The 12,412-nt window shown below is 46.8% G+C and overlaps 1 protein-coding gene across 42 annotated transcripts in view; it reads left to right on the top strand.

The window, feature by feature from the left end:
* Tcf7l2 (transcription factor 7 like 2) overlaps window positions 1-12,412 on the top strand; it is a 187,957-nt gene that overhangs the window by 109,591 nt on the left and 65,954 nt on the right. For 10 of the 42 annotated variants that reach the window (XM_071610892.1, XM_071610897.1, XM_071610894.1 and 7 more), the window contains one exon: window positions 8,209-8,352. The exons of 30 other annotated variants lie outside the window; for them this stretch is intronic. In XM_071610892.1, the coding sequence (XP_071466993.1) occupies window positions 8,209-8,352 (144 nt within the window). The remainder of the gene's footprint in view (window positions 1-8,208; window positions 8,353-12,412) is intronic. 2 more of the 42 variants (XM_071610891.1, XM_027929909.2) reach the window with 1 other exon arrangement.

Genomic DNA, 12,412 nt, shown 5'->3' with positions numbered 1-12,412 from the left:
ATAACTTCCATTTTCACCTTTTATTGATGTGTTCATAGTTGATGGCAAGCTTCAGGATTGGAAAAAAATTAAGGTAGTTCATGTTTGTTTTATAATTTTCAAAATGATTCCTTCCCTTTCTGGATGTTAAGTGTTCTTAGGGTGACGGCTGTTGGGGACAAGGCTTTCCATGTGAGTCCTCAGGACTCACCCCAGTCTATGTAACATTGGAGCCAGATGACTTCAGAGTTTGTGGTCCCTGAAGCACCAAAGCTTTTTTTTTTTTTTAAAGAATCTTTTTATTTTTTAGGTAGGGACTTCTCTAGTACTTTCTCTGTAGTCAGCTCAGGATTAGAACGTCGTCTTTAGTGATTCAAGCATGTATATGGTAGGGGCTGTCTCTGGGCCCCTTTTCCTCCTGGTGCTGATCCTTGAGGCCATCTGACTATGGCCACCAACAGATGTGGTCAGGTGAGTTTATTTGCGGCCTTGGGGAGTCTTGTTTTGTGTTTGGTTTTCTTCTTGGTTACGGTTTAGGCTGTTGTTTTGACCTGTTGTAAGTATTAAGAAGCTCAGGTATGTTTACATGTCTACAGATAGGAGGAACATTCCTTTTGTTCGATTTGCCTTGTGGTGGGTGTGGCTGAAGGCAGGATCTCTCTGCTCAGGATGGACCTGGCCTGGCCACCTACTTTCTAATCTGTTCTGGTCACTACCCTCCAGGGCTGGTTTTGGCATTAATGTCCTTAAGTACTGAGGGAAAACTTTTGAAGGAAAACAAGAATTTCTAATTCATCGGCTGTGCCTGTTAGTTGAAGATGATTTTCACTTTTCAAAGTAGGGAACTCTCAACCCCCAAAATGCTGGCTATCTCTGGACCATCCAAGTCTGAGAGGATGGGGCCTATTTTGTCATCAGTGGGCTTGTTCATTTACTGGTGGTAAAAAGTGGGAGACACTGGGGCCAACCCTTCCAGGTCACATGTGCTGTCTTTGAGGCCTTCTGTACCTGATGCCCATGCACCACACACATACCTGACTTTTACTAATAAAGGTATAAATGTCTGGCTCAGAAGGAGATAGCCCAAGGCCTCGGGTATAATTTTTCCCAGATCTCATACCCTTTGTGCCATGATTCCTATTTCTGCTTTTAAGCTGGGAAAAATCAAATACCATAGTTCTGAGAGAACTAATTACAAAGCCACAGTCTCAAGCTGAGTCTGTCCCAAGTCATGAAACTCTATCTTGTACCACACCACCACAGCCCAGGCGAGAGCCACTGTGGCTGCCCCTGGCAGTGGCTCATTCACACATGGTCAAGTGATTGCCCAGTGGTCGATTTGGCAATCGTGTGAATCTGGGTCATGTGTTGGAACAGGTGTCTTTCTCACTCCCCTCTTTTTGTCAGGCCTGGGGATTGAACCCACCAGGGCCTTGCACATGCTGAGCAAGTGTTCTGCGCCCCGGGTCCTGCAGGTGTCATTTGAAGGCAGGGTGATTGGGTGGTGATAGGGCTGGTAGTTCTCTTGAAATTTTCTTGTATGCTCACTTTCTGAACAACATGGTGTCAAGATCTGTACTGCCTATGGGAATCCATTTTGTTTTTGAGTATTTACATCTTTATATCCTAATAATGTGATTTCTCCATACATAACATCTTGAGAAAACCTTTTTTTTTTTTTTAAAAAAACATTTCAATTTAATACATTTTTATGCAATTAGTGTCTGTGGTGTGTCTCAACTAAAATGGGTTGTTTTCATAAACACCTGAGAAGGTTTAAATAACATTTTCTCATAAATTAGCCCTTGTTTGCACAATTATTCAGTTATTGCACCATGAAGACCCTCTGGAGTTTGATGCTGTCAGGAAACATATTAGCAGAAAATAGTATGTTATTATCTAATGCTAATAATTGGTTAGTAGAATTGAGAAAAGAGGACATGTAATTGGGGTTCCTGTGGCTAACAAGATGTGAATTATGAACACATTTCCAGGAGAAATTCCAGGGTAGTTCTAGAAACCTGCTATTTGCATTTTAAAACACTGGATTCCCAGTGAGAGGGAGCAGGGTGCTGTTCATGGAGGCTGGTTTCTTGAGCAAAGCAATCTAAATATCCTGAGCAGTACCCGAGGTTCCCAGTGCACCTCAGTGTTTTGAGCACCTCTCACCTCATTTTAGGCTGTGGTCTATAGGAAATATGTTGGTTTTTAAAGAGATGATTGTCTAGAGAACACCACAGATCCTAGAGACCCCTCTGTCCCCTCTGGTCCCAGGGTTCTGCCCAGCTCTTCATGGCATGCAGCATGGGCCACATTCTTGCCTGGGACAAGTGTTGGCCTCACTGGCTGGCCTCGCAGAGCTTTCTGCAGCCTGTGGTGCTTAAGCACCAGCGCCTGCCCCGCGCTCTCCCCTCCTAGGGCGGGCGTGGTGTTGGTGCTGGAGTGGAGGCATTGGCCCGTTCTTTCCACGTCCTTGATGGGCCTGGGTTTTCCTGAGCTCGCTGGCAGTTTGCTCATCTGGAGAGATTACAGTGCTAAGGACAGGACTCTCGATTCTTCTCCGTGAAAGCTGTGGCTGTGAATGTGTAGGGAGAAGCTTCGCTTTATCTGCTCGAGGTCACACGGAACCATTACATCCCAACAGTATGATTTCTCCATACACAACCTCTGGAGAGAACCGAGGGGGGACATTCTGGTGTCAGCTGGTGTACAGGTATGCAGGAATCAGGATCGCCTCCCGAGGACTTCCGTTGGTGTCCAGCCACGCGTGATAGAACTTCATTCATTATTTTTTGCACGCCTTGGCTAACATCCTAGGTTGGATGACCTTACGGTTAACCCCTTCACCTTTTATCCTTGGCCTTCATGTTTCGAGCTAACTTAGTGTTGATGGCAGCTACAAAAGTGAAGGCATCTTCTTTGCTTGGTATTGCTCCAGTACCTTCATCCTCCACCTCCTCCTCTTGACTTTCTCCCAGACTCTTTCACAAAAACTATTTTGTTCCCTCCTTACCTTCATTATGAACAGAGTGTATCTTGTTTCCAGCTTCTCAGTGCTTGTTAGGTAGAATTTTTTTTTCCCACCCAAGGTGTCAGGGTGGGGAGAAGTTATCAAAACTTTTGAAAAGATGAAAACTACCATTCATGATGCCTTGCTTATAAAATTTTTAAAATTTTGATGGTGTGGAGCTTCCCTTGCCAAATAAATATTTATTACTTGTGTCACCTTTTCTCCTTAAATATAATGTGCTTCAGTAAATATACTCCTTTATCATATAATGGTCATGCCCAGGGAGGGGGGTGCGGGGGGCGGTGCACATTGCTTCTGAATGTGCAGGCTCTAGGACCCCCTGTTCCTCCCATGCCAGTGTTTGCCACAGCAGCCGGTAGAATAGGAGCCTGTGGGAGGTGGGCAGCCCCTGAGGTGTACAGCAGCCAGCTGCCTTGGGTGGCGGGACAGGGCTAAGCTGGGGGCAAATGGTAGTTACTGTGGGTGGCAGTGACAGGAGGCCCCACATCTGTGTCTCTGCTGATGTTGAAGGGGTGCAGAGTGCTTCTAAGGGGAACATACCCTAGGACTTAGAATTAGTACCGATTGTGTCCATTCTGTTTTGCCTTCTCTTTTGGGTCTGGGTCTCCTCCTCTCCAAGGCCATATCCTCAAGAGCCAAGAGAGACGTCATTTCTGTATCCCCTGATAGCAGGGATGGTGATTCCTTGCTAGCTCATGCCAGCTCCATCCAGGGTGGTTGAGTGACCTGGGTACAGGAAGAGGAAGCGGCTGCATGTGACCTGGACATGTGCTGTTCCTAGCTTCACATGCTTGTACACACTCATACCAGGTCATTTTCTTGTGCTCACAATAAAAAAAAAAAAAAAAAAAAAAATGGTGTCCTGATTTGGGGGAAAACTGGGCCTGTTGCTAATGGTGCTCATGGTGGCTTGTCTGCAGCCCTGGTTGCAGTTTCCCTGCCTCTGCTGTAAGTTGTTAGACAACATGTTTCAATGTAATTAGTCCCCATCAAAGTTACCTTGCCTTTGGAGGTGAGAATTATCTATGGTGCCAGAAGCCGCAGCAGCCTGACCCACCAAGACCTTAACCCTCTACAAGGTGATACTTGTGGGGGTGTTGTTTGTTTTTTTTGAATGACTACTATTGCTTGTTTGCTTTTTAGTGCCCTTATTTGTACAAAGATTTGTATATAAAGTAAATAATTACAGGTTTTATCCCCTGACCAGTTAAAATTGCCTTTTACTAGTTTTTGCTTTTTTAACTACCATGGTGCTTGCCAGGGCCTTTCATTCAAATGGAGTCCTGATTCCTCCAAAGATGCGGCATTTTATAAAGAAAACTCTTCCACGGTGCGCACAGATCCCTGAGTTCTTGTTTTGTAAACTCAAGCTGTTAGTTTCCGTTCAGTTCTAGCTGTATGGACCTGGGTGTGTCCTTTTACACCTAGACTTAAGAAGATTGAGGTTAGGGGAATGAGGTTGGGGCAGATGTGGTGCATACCTGTAATCTTGGTGATTTGGGGGGCTGAGAGGTAGGAGCATCACAAATTCAAGACCAGCCTCAGCAACTTAGGAAATCCTGTCTCATAATAAAAAATAAAAAGGGCCAGGGATGTAGCTCAGTGGTAAAGTACCCCTTGGTTCAATTCCCAGTACAAAAAACGACCCCCCCCCCCAAAAAAAAAAAAAAGAGAAAAAAAGAATTAAGTGATTTCTAAGATTCATTCCATTTTAAAATTCTGATTTCAGAATTTTCATGCATCATCTTTTCCCTCTGCTTTAGATGAGAGAACACACAACCAACCCAAAGTATGTGTCAGGTTTCTCCAGAGACAGAGCAACAGGGTGGATGGGTGGCTATGCCGAAAGGGGCCTAGCCTGAGGGATAGGCTTGCCCAGCTGTGCAGGCTGAGAAGTCCCAGGATCTGCCGTTGGCCTGTGGGAGACCCAGGAGAGTGGTTAAGTTGGAGCCAAGGCCTGAGAACTAGGAGAGCTGGGGAGAGAGATGGTGTCTCAGTCAGGTTCAAAGGCAGGAAGAAACTGATGTTCCCCTCCATTATGGCGTCAACCTTGAAGGTCTCTTCGGGCCTTCAATTGATTGGATGGGGCCCATCCACATAGGGAGGCCAGTCTGCTTTACTCAGTTCATTCAAATGTTAAACTCATCCAAAACACCCTCCCAGTAACATACACATTAAGGACTCTCTTTGTTTTTGTTGTTGGGACTGAACCTAGAGCCACTCTATCGGCAGAGCCACCACCTCACCCTTTATATTTATTTAGTTTTATTTTGAGACTAAGTCTCTAAGTTGCTCAGAGCCTCACTAAGTTGCTGAGGCTGGCTTTGAACTTGGAATCCTTCTGCCTCAGCCTCCCTAGTCTCTGGGATTACAGGTGTGCACCACCGCTCCCGGCTGCACCTACTTTTTGAACTAGGGCAAGTGCTGCCAGTTCTTTGGTAGTTTTCAGGGTAGTTCCAGCAGGTCTGTGGATGCCAAGTCCCTCTCCCCCATTTCTAGCGTCTGGTTGCAAGGTACATTCATTCTTCACGAAGTACCAAATGTCTGCTGCAGTCCTGCCATTGTGCCAGGAGCAGGACCTCTGTGGCCTTCCTTCTCTGGAACATCTCCAGTATTTTCTACATTACCACTTGGCTCATAGATGGACAGTTACTGAGGCCAGTCAGACGAAGGTGACTGGACTGTTTACTCCTAATTCTTCTATCTCCAAACCCATATCAAACTAGTCTGAGAAAATAAGTGTGTTGATCTATAACTGGGAAGTAGGAGGTAGGAGACCTGTCAGGCATGACCAGGCCCAGGGCCTTCTGTACCAGGACCACTCTCTACCAGCTCTTGGCTCTGTTGTCCTCCACGTTGGCTTCGTTGCATAGAGGTTTGCTCAAGTCCAGAGAGATCTTATCTCCTCCCATGTCTGTGACCTTGATTCTGGACTAGTGCCTTTGATAAGAGGCTGCAGTGTGCCACTTGTCCTTGGGCCAAGTTAGCTGCTTTATAGCTAGAGCTGGGGGAGATGTCTACACCCACCTCAGCCCAGGAGTCAGGGTGGGGCCTCCTAAATAATGAGGAATTCCAGAATAGTTATGAATGGCTGCTGAGAAGACTCGGACGTGAACCTGTCAGTCTTCAGAATCTCATGTACAATCTCATGTTCTTCAGAGGAGACTTAGTTATAGCTCTCATGGTGTAAAATGATTTTATATTCATGTATACATTCAAATAGTTTATATAAGATTCTTTATACACCCCGAAGTTTAATGTTTCTTAAGACTTTGCGTTCTGCAGTAGGATTAGAAATGAATAGTTACAGATATCAAAATACAGAGAAAAGCAGGGTAGGCCCATTGGAGAAGATGGGGATAAGGCAAATCCTCCAAGTTCAAAGCTGGTAGGGTTACTGATTGTGACCTAAAAATTGGGCTCTGAGGTTCCCAGGTTCCTAGATAAGAGTATCTAGGTCTCTACTGAGGTATGTGTACATGCCCATTTCCTCATAAGGCACAGGTCCTGGTGAGAGTGCAGGTCACGAGGAAGTAGCTTGGGATGGTCAAGATGAGGTGGTCCCTGCGATCCTTGCACTTATCCTTGGAAGCCCTTCTTTGCTCCCCCAGCATTGTGTTAGAACACAGAGCAGGTAGGCAAAGATTGAACCCTGGTGTCCCTGCTTCCTTCTAGAAACAGTAGGAGGGTAAATCATGTTGCCTTGAAGGTGAGTCACTGCTGTGACTAGGCGGAGTGGGATCACCTCTGTCATAAAGTGGGCTGGTCCCTACACGGACTCATGACTCAAGTCTGGGTACCAGTGAGTGCTGTGCAGAGAGGCGGGCGGGGGTCTGTGCGTCCCAGATGGGCGTGGGAGCCCACGGGGCAGGGTGCCTGCTCCCTCTGGTGCTCAGCTGTAGCCTGGCCCTGAGAGGTCCAGTTCTCAGGCAGAGCAGCCCCTTCTCATTTGGGAAGCTCAGTTTGCCTATGGATGGTTTTAATTCACCTGGAAAAACTCAGGGCACCCTGGAAACTGTTCCAGAATTGTGCCTGCTATTTTAGAGATCTGTCCTTTGTTTTCTTTGATTTCCTATCTTCCAGAATCATCTGTACCCACCACATTCATTCTGATAGTGAATATCAGAGCACGGAAGTTGTTAAGCATTGTACTCAACCTTATATTCCTAGTCCTGAATTATTATTATTGAGAATTAAGGAGGGTGAAAAAAAATTGTTGATGGGATTTTCCTTCATGTAAAAATCATAAAAAGCATAAAAGAGAAGGCATGTATCTTTTATGAAGAGCATCCAGGGCATAGAAATTAGCTTCTTAAAAAAGAAAATTAGAATGCTATTTCTTGTTTGTAGGGCCCCAGGTTGTTCTTTGCACCCCTAAATCATACCCCTGAATTCTCTGCCCTGCCTATGCAATCAACATCTTCAAAGCAGACGGGTGCACACAGCTGTCATACCTGAGTTGACTGAAACATGGTCCTCGTGCTCCCTCTGCCATTTACTAGCTCTGTGACCTTGGGCATGCTCCTTAACGTCTCTGAGTCAGTTTCCCCCTCTGTAAGAAGGCACCACACTCCTCTCTAGAAGAGTGGCTGAGGACGGATGGAAAGCCCGTGGAGGGCTCTAGGTAGAGGAGGCAGGAGAGCACGTGGAGGCGCCTGGGCTGGTCTCCAGTGGGTGGAAATTTGAGGACTCCAGGCACGGGCTGCCTGATCTTGTGAGGGGTCCAGGGATGGCGGTGCCGTTGCTTCTTTCCAGAGACTAAGAGTCTGGCAGAGGAATAGGTGTTAAGACAGACAAGATTCCCAAACAGAGTGTCGAATGCAGCCATTTGTAAATTACTGTGTTTGGGGGGCAGAAATATCAGCGTATCACATAGTTCAGACTAACAGAAGAATCAGGAAGGTAAGTTAAGGGGGCTGCAGCCAGGAGGCTCCCTGAGGCCCCAGGAGGGAGTGGCCCTGTCTGTCGGGGTGGGTGGGCTGGGGACAGTGGGAAGGCTGCATGGAGGAGGTCGTATTGGTCCTCGGTGGGACCTCCGTCCGAATGGCAGGGAGGTGGAAGAGTTTGGGGTTCATGCCCTGGTCATTAGGAGCTTCTAGAGAATCGTGGGTAGGGTAGGCAGTCAGGCTGGGGCTGTGCCGCGGGGACCGCGTCCCCTCCCTCCCGAGCCTTACTCTGTTCCCCTTTCTTCCTGGCAGCAGAGCCCCCTCCCTTGCTGCACTCAGGGACATGACTGTCAGCACTTCTACCCCCCCTCAGACTTCACTGTCAGCACTCAAGTCTTCAGGGACATGAAAAGGAGCCACTCCTTACAAAAGGTTGGGGAGCCCTGGTGTTTGGAGGTACGTCTCGGAGCAGAATGACGGTATGAGATGAGCCAGCTCTGAAATGAAACTGCCCATCCAGAGTTTACCTGCACTAGGGCAGGGCCATCCCTCCGCCACCAGCCCGGGTCACTGTCATGTCAGGCGCCATGATGTCTGGTGTGCTGTCTGCTATAGGGATGTTGTCCCATAAAAATGCAGGTTTTACAAGAGCGGGGTGAGGGTGGTGCCACCGCGAGCTCAAGGTGCCTGCTCCATAAAGGCACGTGACAGGACGTAGCGTCCCCGAGGGCTTTGGGAGTGATGAGCGCACTGTCCCATGAAACCTGGCCCCCAGGAAGGAATTTCCTGGGCTCCTCACAGCTGCCAGGAGAAGGAAGCTCTCACCTGAGCGTTGCCTTTGTTATTAGTAATTTAGAAATTATAGATTTCCTTTTAAAATTCAGGGTGCTGAGAAATGCTCACTCCTCCACAAGGATTCCTACTGGAGGCGGATGTGAATGGCGCTTCTCACAGATGTTGCTCTCCAAGGACAGGAAGCATTGTGAATTTCCTTTAAATAATTCAATACAGCGTCAATACCCCACACTGTTCTGTGCTTAGGAGTGACAGTTCTCTTCAAATTAGTAGTCCCAAAGAAAAGAACATCTAGAACATGCTTTTATCTTCAGGAAAGCAAAAGTCAATGCAGATAAAAAATTTTAAAGTAACCCTGAAACAGCAAATGACTTAGTACTAATGTTAGTTTTTCTTTTAAAGAAAAGTGAATATTCATGAGCCAATTAGTGAAATGTCTATCCTTTAAAACAGTTATTGTGGGCTCTGGATACAGCTCAGTTGGTAGAGTACTTGCCTCTTACACACAAGGCCCTGGGTTCTAATCCCCAGCACCACACCCACCCACCCACACACACACACACAGACACGCATACACAAGTAAAAACAGTTATTATATCCCTACTCAGTGCCGGGTGCTGTGCTATGTGTTAAGGCTGCTGGGACAGTTATTGTGCTTTCTCCGGCAGGTAGTATGCATATGTCTTACCTTCAGAGAGAGGTGTGCAGTCAGTTGTCTTAAGAGCTTGCTGTAGTTTGAGTCATGTATTCAAGAGAACTTCAAAACATGAAAAAAGCAAAGAAAATGTAAACATCCATGCTCTTACTTATTATCTATTGATATTTGGGTGCATTTCCCCCCTTATCATTCATGTGCGTAAACTTTAAAAACTCTAAAAGTGGGATTGTAACTTAACAGTGTTGCAGTTTTATTCTCATCTGGTTGCGATGGCACTGAGAACGCTTTTCTGATACCAGAATGGGTATCAATTCTGGTCAGTAATTCTATGCATTGGTGTCCTGTGGAAATCCTTCGTTCTAACCCTTCCCTAACCCTAATCCCTCCAGATGGGCATCTAGCAGGAGATGGCAGGGTGCTGTCTCACCCCTGCCCTGCCCTTGGACCAATGCCTGTGCCCTCCTGATCCTGGGTACATGTACATATTTAGCCCTTGTGCAGTAGCCGTGGTCAGTGGACGGCTTTTCCTGGGCGGCCTGCCCCTGGTCAGCCTTTAGTGAGCATTGATAGCTGAGGCTATGGCTCTCCCTCCACCAGGACCTGGCAAGTGGTCACTCATTAATCTTTGGTCAGAGTTAGGAGGTAGATAAAGGAGAACCAGGCGCCCATGTCGAGTTTGAGGAAACCGAAACAGAAAGCCTGCTTTCTTCCTTATAACTCCAGATCTGCAGGGGCCGATTAGATCCCTGGCGCCAGTGGCCACGAGCATTTATCAGTCTTGTCCTTGGAACAGAGAAACATCTCCCAGGCAGGTGCCAGAACGCCACGTTTCCAGGATTAGGTCTAAATCCATGGAACTGTGAGTAGGCCAGGCACAGAAGTCACGCAAAGACCCGACCAACTTGGCCAAGGTACCGGACTGCTCTGTGCCTCAGTTTCCCCCCTCTCATGGGCTGCACATGAAGTGGATGCTTGGGGACAGAGCCAGTGTGGACCATCAGGGTTCTCAGGGAATCCCACACATGTTGCCACTGTGGGGTGGGCGATTGCCTGTGTTTCTGTCTATATGGTTTCCAGGGGATTCAGATCTAGCATTCTTAGTACTTGCTACTTTGGGGATTTTGCTGGAGTGTGAAATTCCCAGTCTGTAGCATGAGTGGGCTGGAAGAGGCTCTGGGGAAGCCACATGGGATTGGTGCTCAGGAGAACCAGGTGTGAGCCCAGTGTCTGCTGCCTCTGCGGCAAGGAGCTTGCTTCGCAATGCAATGCCCTGTGTGTAAGAGGGGTGGCAGTGGCATCCCAGCCAGGCCTGCTCTACCCGGTACCTCAGCCAGGCTCTCTATAAACTGTTCATAACTTGACAACGGCCCCAGGAAGGGGAGGCTCTGTAATTATTCCTTTTGCAAACAAGATAACTGAGCCACAGAGGGATTAAGCAACTTGCCTAAGATCACACAGTCAGAGAATGCAGACCATAAAACGCTGTTAATGAAAGACCATGGCTGTTGTCCATGGTCCAGGGCCTTCCCCTCAGCCAGCCATCCTGCAATTGCTAATGGAGAATACCTTTGTCCTCTTTTCACCTGACCCCCTTGGGAGCTGGGGGAGAAGTTTTGATTTGGGACATCCAAGTTTGTAGTTTCCAGTCTCACGCCGGGAGATACCTTGTGCCCCATCCCTGTTTGAAATTCCTTGTCTCTTGTCCCTCTTTCTTTGAAGTTCAGCTTGGTTCTAACCCTTCAGCAGGTTATGGACTAGTCTAGTAAATATGACTAAGAAAGTCAACACCCACCTGGGCAGGCATGAGTCACCTCTTTTTAGTTAGCTATTCATGTACATTTTAAAGCTAGCCACACAAAGTCATTGCATTGGGGCTATTAACGTGCTGAATAGTGACAATAATAGGGTGTGACCCATGGCATAGCTACATTCAGATAAGAAAGAAAATGTTTTTTTCCTGTAATTGCTTAGTCAATACCATTTCCACTGAAATACTTGCAAACAAACTTTTAAAAAGTTCTTTGTCCAGCCCTTCCCTTATTCCCTGCTTCCTTCCTCTTTGGGGGTTCTGTGAACTTTTCCTGAGCAGGGGCTGGGGATTAACAAGATGGTACCCTGCCCCTTTTGGAGTTTTGGTTGTTGCCGTCAGCCTGCCCCTTTGCCAGTGTTGAGGAGGGGGGTGTGTGTGCGTGCAAACACTACGAGCGAGCATGTTCAGAAGGGGGCACGTTATTGCTGCTACTTGCTCATTAACTGCCCAGCCTATAAATTTAAGGGGAAAAATAGACTTCTGCTAAATTTGCAAAGCTAGTCACATAGACAGGGAGTTAACGAGTTTGGTGAGAGGAAATGAAACTTTTCTTAGGTTTATTAGACCACATCCTATAAATCTGTGGCTTATTATATGTCTGATTTCTAAAAAGCATGGTATTATGGCCAGAGTTTTATTTTTGCTTGTTAGTCATTTGAAACAAATATAGATATTACTTCATTTCCTGGTTACTTTATTTCTCAGTACATGTTATGTATGGAAAATCAGGATTTACACAACATAGTGCATAATAAAGGAAGTTTTTGCTAATGTGTAAATCCCTGCATTATGGCTCTGGGTTAGCCAGGGTTCCACCAAGTTAAAACTTTCAGCTTGTCTCCCCACCAATAGAGAAGTAGGGTGAGCACAGCAAGAGCACCTCTGAAGGGCAAAGTCAGTGTTTTAACCTAACTTCCTCCCACTTTTCCAAAAATGTGCTTTAAAAGACATATGTAGGCTCCTGTAGTGTACTTGTTTTCCATCTCTCTCTAACAGAAACACGTTCCCCCGTAAGCCAGGAAGACTCTTCCTGAAGCTTCAGTGGTTGTCCACTCTAGGATTGGTCACCCCTTAAGGCGCTTGGCCCTTGCCCCAAAGCAAACAGACCATCCTCCACGTTCTGCTGTCACAGTGTCGTGGCCAGAGGGTGTAAGTTGAAAATAGGGAAGACAGTGTGCTCTGGAACTTTCTATAATGCTCTCATGATGTATGTGGCCCAGGGCTTCCTTGGGTCGTTCTGTGAAAAAGTGGAC

Source organism: Marmota flaviventris, chromosome 4 (genome assembly GCF_047511675.1).
Source record: "Marmota flaviventris isolate mMarFla1 chromosome 4, mMarFla1.hap1, whole genome shotgun sequence".
Classification (NCBI taxonomy): domain Eukaryota; kingdom Metazoa; phylum Chordata; class Mammalia; order Rodentia; family Sciuridae; genus Marmota; species Marmota flaviventris.
Note: the sequence above shows the minus strand (reverse complement) of the source record. Positions and strands in the feature narration are given on the sequence as shown.